Consider the following 10,218-nt stretch of genomic DNA (forward strand, 5'->3'; position numbering starts at 1 on the left):
ATATTTTTATTATTGAGATTGTAATTCTAGATCTACAATCACATTTGTTATTCTAGAATTTGTAATATTGATTTTATTATAAGATTAAATTTTAAAATATTGATATTTTTTTATAGTAGATAGCCTTTTTTTTTTTTTAAAGATTGTGACTACTAATAAATATAAATTAACTTTTATGTGAAATTATAATAATCATGTTAAATGAGTTATACATATTAGTTCAACCAATTTACATTAAACAAATTTAAATGAGTCATTTTATATTGACCTATCTTTAATTAATTATTAAAATGATCAAAATGAGACGTTACCCAACCCGTTATCAAAATAAGTTGAATTAAGATTTGAAATTAGTTTTAACATGTTTAGTTAACCAAATTAGGTTCGGGTTGACCAATGCAGTTAAATATTTATAACTTGACACGACACGAACACAACTTGAAAACTTGAATTACCACCCCTACAATGCAGCATGCCTTCCATCATAAGAAGTTGCACTCGATCTATGCGAAAATATCATACATACCAGTGTATGTCAATTGTTGGATCATGTAGATTATAGACCGCATACAATATAGCTAGCTGCTCTAGTACTTGAGTCTCATTTCTCTGCACAAATCAGCTGTGCGCTCTACTAGTAAAGTGATTCTCTAAAACTTGGCCGCCGATTTGCCTAATTATTTTCTCTGCATATCTTCGTTACATAAGTAGTAAACAACGAATTTACAAAAGTGAAGCTCGGACTGACCTAAGTATATAAAAAGCTCCTATACATCTAGCTATATGGTTATAGTTTCCCAGGGCCTGCACTTCCTAATCCTAATCCTCAAGCTGCTATCCTTCACCGTTCCCCGATCCATAATCTCACAACATTGTCTGCGCGGTGCCTGCTCAAACAGTAAAATTACAAACGGTTAGTCCACTATTCATTATTTCACTCTTAAGAACAACAGGTGAAGGTGAAACCTAATATTATTTCAATTCTCCACGGCACATGCAGATAATGCATTTGAAGAAGGAAATTAAAACCTTAATTTTCTTATGTATTTCTTATAAAGAGTTCTGTGTATTGTTAATATTTAAGTTTTAGGTTGTCACCTTCCTCCAATGCTCTGGGTCCATCTTCAATGAGGTGACTTTAATACTCTGCACTGCCATGGCGCGGGCATAGTCTGCTGTACCACAACTATTCCCGTTCGTAGGCACAAACCTCTTGTAAGTAGTCAGAGTCCCACTCCTCCCCACCTCCTGAACCTTGTCCAGAAAAAAAGTAATAGGCTGTCCACATGGGACAGAACTCATGGGTCGGGTATTGAACGTGAAAGGTCCATCGCTCCAACTCCGCCATGTCTTGAAGGTCAACAGTGGCGTCTGCAAATCCTTAGCCGGCAACAAGGACGCGTAGATCTGAATAGTGTATCCCCATGCGATGGTTACTGACCATTTACGCCCGTGGTGGTAGCAAAAACTTTGCTGTAGGATTCGTCTAGGGTCGATCCGGTATGCGCGCACGAGGGATTCCACAGACTCTATTCGAGTCTGATTGGGAAACATAGGTTTCAAGTTGTCAAGGTGGTGAAGCGACAGAAGTGGTGCTAATGGGTGTGCTGATAGAATACCAAACGGATCCCCTCTGATATCAAACTGAGAAAAATAGAATAGCCAACAGGGTGATCACTTAACATATTATAACAGCCACAGACAAACAATTAAGCACAAAAATGGGATTTGATTAATTAGTGACAAATTGCTGAGAAGAAATCCAAAAAGACAAATTATCAAAACATGCATTCAATTTCCATTGTTCAAGTTGAAGTATAAAAGTAAACATATTTTTCACATACGAACACGACAGATAAATTTATTTATTTACTTTTATTTGAAACGTACGGCGAATCCTTCCTGAAACAGTCTAAAGACACAGAAAAATCCTATGTATGACAAACCAAACAAGTGCTTTTTATTTTTCCGATTGAGTTCAAACAAGTGCTTTACAATTTATTTGTTCAGCAGACAGAAATGCTTGATTCATATATTTTTTGCAACGTGCCGCTAGCTTATTGTAGGCTTTAATGTTTTCTCGGGCCTTGAGATTTGACTCTGTGACTGTGTGTGTCTTTCGGCATCTGAAGATCCCAATGCCATAATAGTCCTACTTGATGACTCACAATGCCGTTGCTCACCCGTTTCATATTACAGACAGTTAGTCAAGTCTTGTTGGACCAAACCATCTGTATCTTTTGAAGTCGTTACACGAATTTGATTTCCAAATAAACATATTAAACAAATTTTCAATTAAAATATTTATACAAATAATAAAAAATCAAAAATCAAATTTATAAACTTGACGTGACATCTTGAATCACGTAAATTTATAAATTTATTTATAATATAAACATTTTTCTTAATAAACATAGTAAGATCAACTTCTCCTTCCTAACGGCCTCCAGTTCGTAATTAGAGATTTTTTTCCAAAACCAAAACTAAAACCAATGGTCGGTAGCCAAGGCAATGGCGTCAAATAATACCCAAAACATTGTAATATTTGACATGTGACGCCGCAACTCACAGGATATATATCAAGCCTTAAATAAGGAAAATAATACAACACACTTCTCTCTAATTTATTTATAATTTTATATTAAAAGTTTTTCACTTTAATTCCAAAATATTATTTAAATAATAATTCAAAATATATAAAAAATAATGATTTATTAATACTTAATTATAAATAAATTATTATATAATTGTTATTATATCATCTTTTTTGTTAAAGTAAACAAAATAATGAAAAAAAATGTGAACACATCTATTTCACGGTCCATTTACAGCTACAGAAATGTTATTTTTACTGACAGTTTGGTTCTGAATCCTGATTAGAACTTGATAATTTTTTTAAAATTTGATAATTAAATAAATATTTTTTAATAATTTTATGAATTTAAAAAATATATATTTTAAAATTTTAAAAAATGTTTAATCTGGTCGAGACCGTCTGGTGCAGCAACCTCGATGGTATAGCACTACTCTTACAGATAATAATGACTCCGTCCTTAAACCGCCACGTGTTAAAAGACAAAACAAGAGAAAAACAAAAAGTGTACCTGGTGGAACCCACGCTGCTTGGTGAGAGGCACACCGAGCTCGCTCACACATGCCCACACCCTCTGATCAGAGCCGTAGAAAGTGTAGTACCGATCAAGACAACCGTCGAAAACTTTGACCAGCTGAGCCGCAAGTGGGTAACTAATGGCGAATCCACCGCCACCGAAAGCCATATCGTACGAGTGCAGCGTGTCTTGCTCCACGCTCTCCGAATTCCCTCCAATGTAGTACATCTGATTGTGATCATAACTAGCCAACACCGAAACTAAGTTGTCAGTGAAAAACACCGTATCATCGTCTCCCATTACGAACCACCTCACGTTCGGTAACCCGAGCTTGTAACTTTCTAAAAAAATTCGGGCGATCCGAACGGCCGATTGGGAGCTCAGGTATTTGAACCTGCTCCAATCCTCCGATACTCTGTACGGGACGGAAACTACGCCTTGCCTGGATGCGTTTTCTGCGGGTTTCTCATCGAGCCAGACGAAACCGCGGGTGGTGTTGGTGTCCCACCAGAGCTCTCCGTACCGACTGCGGTTGCGCCACGTGCGTACCGTGCCGGCGAGACCGAAGAGGAGGTGGGAGATTTTGGTGGGCCCGAATTTCCTGTCAGATACATTTCGGGATAAATGGTCAGGGAAGGAGAACCACCGGGTCCTGGTCGAGAAGGCAGAGTGGAGAGCGAGGGTGATCGACGCGACGAGGCAGACTATGAGGCCTAATCGCATTAAAAGCACGAAGAGATCGGAGGGCTTTTCTGGAAAAGCGAACAACTTTGAAGCTTTTAGCGGGTCGTGACACGGTTCTGAGCCAGTCCGACTCATCTTGGCCTTTGTAATTTTTTCTCGAGCGTTTAAAAAAAAAAAATTCAAGCGCGCTTAGAACCCCAAATGAATGATGATTAGTGAAACTTTCCCGGCCTCCAGGTTACGCCTCAAGCTGCGATTTCGTCAAAATTCTCTTTATTTTATGCTGATCATCCCAGAAAGTTTAATGAAGCCCCCAGAGAAATCTCAATTGCTGACACCATCCAGCATCGCCGGAAAAGTTTCTCCTTTATGCCCAGAGCCCGAGATCCTGATTCTCTGCGCTTGATTTCCGCAATGGATACGTCGGTTGTCTCCTGCGTTAGGGAAAGATGTCATCTTCCACGCTTTTAGTTCCAAAACGAGAAGATGGATAGCAGAAGGATCTATAACAAAAACTGAATGAAAATAGCAAGTAGTTATTCTACTGTTTGTTTGTTTTTTTTTTTTGGAAGAAAAAGAAAAAAACTTTACGTATCGAAACATCTAGAGCAAAATCAGATTTTAGGTAAGTGATAATAGTTTGGGTATGATAACAAATAACTAGGCCTAGTTCATTTTTATAAAATTTTTATTTTATTTTATTTAATTATTATAATTTTTTTAAATTTTTATATAAAAAAATAAATAATTTAAATTTTTTAAATCTTAATATAATTTTTCAAATTTTAATATAAAAATAATATATTTTAATAATAATTTATTTAACTTATTTTATCTCATCTCATATTAGAAAACAAATTAGGCCGATTAATTGAGCCGTTATATTCATGGTAACGGGATCAAAGAGATCTATTTCATCGCTATTTTCTTGCGCGATACAAATATAAAACTTTTTTCAAATTAATTAATGGATTTCCATGCCTTATGAATTTATATTGTATCTTGCATGATACGGGTATATTGTATAGGGTTCAGCACTTTGATGCGTGTTGTCGATTCCCTTCTATTTCTTTTTTATGAATAAATGAAAAAAAAAAAAAACTTGATGACATATGATCTAATTATTTAAATAAAAAAATTTAAATTCGTAATCTCTATCCCTATATTTAAAAATATATATATAAATAGTCTAGGTAATAGAAATTCAGATAACACCAACCGACCTAAACTTTGTACCCATATGTATTTAAACATCGGTGCTACTCTCATAACGCGAGACGAGGTCTTCCTGAAAGCCCATCAGCCATGCTTCTCTGATTTTTTATTTTTTATTTTTTTTTAAGATGACAGTATGGAGTAGAAGTAATATAAAAATTAAAGATCGATTTAAAAACAGGGGGCTGAAATTAGTGGCCAAAATACCCTACCACTTAGTCATTATGCCATTTTAAAAATATAAAATTTTAATCATAAAAAATTCACAAATTGATATAATTTAATATAATATAAAAATTATTTTTATCATAAAATATATTTAACTAAGCATATAAAATTATGTTTATTTGTAAATTTATTTCTATAAAAAAAATATTGTACTGTCAAATATCAAATATCCCATGCATGGAAGTATTCTACGGAAATTTGGGCCGTTCTTGACGGGTATGATCAGTTTAACAACCGGGTTCCTGACTATCGAAAAATCAGCAATATTGATAGAAAAATCTGTGTCCACATATAAAATTCTATTTAAGGGATTAATCAACTGGCACAGACCGACCGACCGACCTGGATAGTATATTTATCTGGGCAGGATTTTTTTTCCAGACCGGTCTGAAACCAAAATATATTACCTACGGTTGGTTTCTGGATCCCCCCGTATGTGCTAATGGTAAATAGAATTGAATATACAATAATGCAACCAAATATCCACCGAATACGTCACTCCTTGTACTGCCCGTTCATAAGCCTCTACTACTTTCTCAACAGGGCTTAGACTAGCCCCATGGTCTACCTTTTTCAATAGATTAATGCTAGCATGCTGCCTAGTCAATAATTGTGGGCGTGTCCGTTAATACAATTTTAAACATTTATTTGTGTTTTTTTTTCATATTTTTTAATATATTTAAATATTTTTAAAAAATAAAAAAATATATTTATACACTAAAAAGTCATTTATTTAATTATTAAGTAAAAAATTAAAAAAAAAATCAATTGAGGACCAGAGACGACGTACTGTCATGTCTGTTTCCAATAACCATAACACAAAGAAAATTCTGCCCAAAAAAATCATAAGCCTTTCGGATTTTCAAAATGTTCTCCTGAACTACTTGGTAGAGATGAAGATATTATTTCCACCGGGAAATAATATATCAAATTGTTTCATGCAACTAATGATTCGAATCTTGATTATTCATTTTTTTGTTGGAATTTAAGAAACCTAATTATCTGATATTTTTTATAAATTCTAATATGTAAAAACAAGGTACAACCCGAAAACCCAAGTTCTATCATTGTTTTGATCTCTAATAATTAAATATCTATTAAACTTATATTTTGCAGTTTCATTCATTAAGTGTCATCATGCCAATATATAGAAAAATTTTGTTCACCATCTTAATTCTCTATACCACACATCACGTACGTACATGTAATTTTTAATTTTTTATTTCTTTAGCAAGTATGTAGTATAGGAATAAGTAGTAAAATTATTCTATTAATTTAGCATGAATAAAACTAAAAAAATTATATAAAAATAAAAAATAAATGTAATATATGAAGTATAGGATGATGAGCAGTATCATATACATACTTACAACACATTTTGAAAAAAAAAAATTATCCATAAAATTTTTATAAAAAATATATAAAAATAATTACACATATAATTTATATATATACCGACCAAATATAAAATCCCACTCGGTTTGTCAGTCGGCAAAAATGTCTAATTAATTGTTTATTACATTCCATTATGAACCGATAATAAATTAGCCAAATAAAAGCCATTTTCTAAGTCATCTCTTTTGTTGTTTTATAATCAAGTCAAAAACATTAATGACAAGAAGGAATCGTGTTTTTTTTTTTTTTTTTTTTTCTTCCACAAGTGGTTGATCAGAAAAGAAAAGAAGACATTGTACGTGGTCCTGTGGACATATGGCATCTTTCTGTAGCAGACAAAATTGTTAATATATTTCATCGTTTTGTTATGCAGCACAGAAGATAAGATTATATATATATATTTTAAATTAAATAAAATATTATTATATAATATTTTTTTAATATTAATTTTATTTAAAAATTTTAAAAAAAATTAAATTATTAAATTATTATATTTTAAATAAAAATTTAAAATAATTATAATAATTAATAAGATAAGATATTTTAATTTTTTTAACTGAGTAATGATACACATATAACAATCTTCACAATACTTTTAAGAATACGTGATCTAAAATGAAAATATTTTTATAAAATAATGTTACTTTTATATAATATTTTACAATAATATTATTCATTTTAAAACATGATTATAAAATATGTTGTGAAAAGTATTGTGTGTTTGTTATTTTTCAAATTGTTACATATAAGTCTATTTTCTGATTGTTTAATTAGTTTTTTGGAATTATGCATGAAACAGCGACGTAGCGTTTCCTAATTTCCCTTTGATATTTAAATAGATATATATATATACTAGACTACTTACTCCAATAATGCATTTGTAGACCCTCTAGTCAATGCAAAGGAAATGATGCCGATTAATTAGCTAGTCATGGTTGATTTTTCATTTGGAATGTCTACATTTTCTAGCCCCTTAAATGGTGCACGGCAACCTTAATGTCGAGCTAGCTCGGTCTTAATCGTTAGTTGAAAACTGCATGTTTTCACATGTTGGTGACCCTGCTCTTGGGCAAAGAATTAAACTATTGACCGTTGGCTTGAGCTATCAACTTTATGTAGTGATGGCGATGGATCCTCAAGGACTCGGATTTTCTGTCATTTTCATTGTCAGTGAGTGACAGTTTCCAAATTACTGAGCTCGCAATACTTGGACCTGTCCCTTTGAATGGGTACTATTTGAATTTTTCATATAACGATGAGAATTTTGTTGTAGCTTTGCTGGAAGTCCTCTTAGAGAGACAGCTTGAGCTGTAATCGAGTTAAGTTGAGTTAATTGGTTTATTATTGGGTTTTATTTCATATATTCATAAATTATCTTTTAAACGAATTTGAATTTATTGTTCATGAATTGTTTAGTTGATTTATTATTTGTTAGATGAAATAAATGTCATTAATGAAATTATATATATATATTAGGTGGGAGTAACGTGCAAAGCACGTTTGTCTAATTTTATGAAATGATTATTTGTAAAAAATAATATATATTTTATAAAAATTATTGATGTCACTTAATAATTTAAAGCATATTGAAAAAAATAAAAAAAATTAGTTCAAAGTATCATATAATCCAATACATATTTATAACATCTATAATTTTAACAAAGATGTATACGAAAAATTTAATAAAAGTCTAACACAAACGGTAGTTCAAAATATGTGTCGTTTGATATTTGTATTATAATTCATCAATTTATGTCATCTTGTAGACAATCAATAGAGACAACATTGAAATTCTTATTTTGCTGTTGGTTAAGTCGATCAGGGACAACATAAAGTTAAAACATAATCTTTTTATAAAATTTGTGGTATAATATTTTCTATATATAGCATATATATAAATCATAAAATATATTTTGAAATTGTTGGCCGAATTTACTCTTTCTTGATTAGCTCAAGGATCACGGCCTTTGTCACGTGCCTATCATAGCAAGCCCATGTATGGAATTGACTTAGCGGAAGCTACGTCCTACTACCATGGGGAAAAAAAACACTTTGATTAAACACACTTGTATTATATATTATATGAGATTTTTAAATTTGAAATACTCAATAATCTGAGTTAATGAAACGTATAATACACGTATATTATACTTAGGGATTCACGTCTTATGCACCTAATACACGTGTATATGTTAAGGAGAAAGAGAAAATTAAAATATAATAACTAATCTTTAATTACTTATTATTATATAAACTATTAAGTACTATAATTATTGAGATTAATAAATCATATAACAACATTGAATGTTATCTCTCTCAACATTTATGTCTTTATTTTATGTGCCAAACCGTTAAAATAAACGGTATTAACTTTAACGGAAAAACAAGCACTACAACAAAAAACATATTTTGGGACGAAAATTTTCGTCCCAAAATATATCGATTTCGTTCCGAAAGATTTTTTGGGACGAAAAAATTTCGTCCCAAGCTCGTCCCAACATCACTGTCCCAGAAGATATATTGGGACGAAAAACACAATTTCGTCCCAAAATATATCTTTTGGAACGATTTTGAAAGTGACCGTTCGATACCGTTCGAACGATGCTTTTTTTTGTCACGGTTAAAATTCGTCCCAGAATGGCGTTCGAATGCTTCTCATATACCGTTCGAACGTCAATGTTTGTTTTGAACGGTTATCAAGATACGTTCAAACGATCAGTAGAAATACGTTCGAACGTTAAATGAGACGATCGAACGGTATAAGAGATCGAACGGTGATGATCAACGTTCGAACGATATGGTAATGTCATGCGTTTGAACGGTTTTTTGAGCATCTGGTATCGTTCGAACGGTTTGCGAGTTGACGTTTGAACGTTACATTATCGTTTGAACGGCATGCCCATTAATGTTCGAACGTGACTTTGTCGTTCGAACGGATATTATTTTTATTAAAACCAATAATTATAAAAAAACTAAATAGACATCCATATTATTTGAAAAATATAAATTAAGAACTGTTTAATTACTCACAAAAGTTTTATAATAAGTGCGAAGAAATAAATAACCATAAAACTAGCATTGTTCATACATAATTAGATAATGTCATAAGCTAGACGTAAAAAACCATCAGTTGGTTGGAGGCCTGTACTGTTGCATAAGCTGTTGCATTTGGAGTTGCATATCTCTCCTGAACTCTGCTTGTTCTTCTTCATGTTGTTTGAGGCGCATCTCCATGTCTCCTTGTCTCGCCAATTGAGCCTCTAACTCTTGTTGTTTTGCAATCAATTCTTCAATTCTACGATTCGCATTCTCTTGAGCTATAGAGGCAGACCCGGAAGAAGAAGAAGAGGGAGAAGGTTTTACACAGCGACCCAAACCCCTCAAATATCCTGAACGTTCACCCAGAACTTGTGTAAAAATCTCAACATCTGTATTTGAGGAATTTTGATCTGACGCAGATTCAGCACGCAGGGCAACCATTTTATCCTACACATAAGATAAAGAGTTAATATCATCATAAATATTCAAATATATTTATTTAAAACAAATTATAATACTTACATAATTTTCACGGGCATCAGGATGA

At 32.3% G+C, this 10,218-nt stretch overlaps 1 protein-coding gene across 1 annotated transcript; it reads right to left on the reverse strand.

The window, feature by feature from the left end:
• Positions 1 to 504: 504 nt before the first annotated feature.
• LOC122291346 lies at positions 505 to 4,413 on the reverse strand. The gene is made up of 3 exons (XM_043099036.1): positions 3,105 to 4,413; positions 1,099 to 1,644; positions 505 to 887 (listed from the first exon to the last, which is right to left on the reverse strand). The coding sequence occupies exons 1-3, from the start codon at positions 3,927 to 3,929 to the stop codon at positions 780 to 782; spliced, it is 1,479 nt and encodes a 492-aa protein (XP_042954970.1). The 5' UTR covers positions 3,930 to 4,413; the 3' UTR covers positions 505 to 779.
• Between the last annotated feature and the right edge of the window lie 5,805 nt (positions 4,414 to 10,218).

The sequence above is a fragment of the Carya illinoinensis genome, chromosome 1 (assembly GCF_018687715.1).
Source record: "Carya illinoinensis cultivar Pawnee chromosome 1, C.illinoinensisPawnee_v1, whole genome shotgun sequence".
NCBI classification, from domain to species: Eukaryota; Viridiplantae; Streptophyta; class Magnoliopsida; order Fagales; family Juglandaceae; genus Carya; species Carya illinoinensis.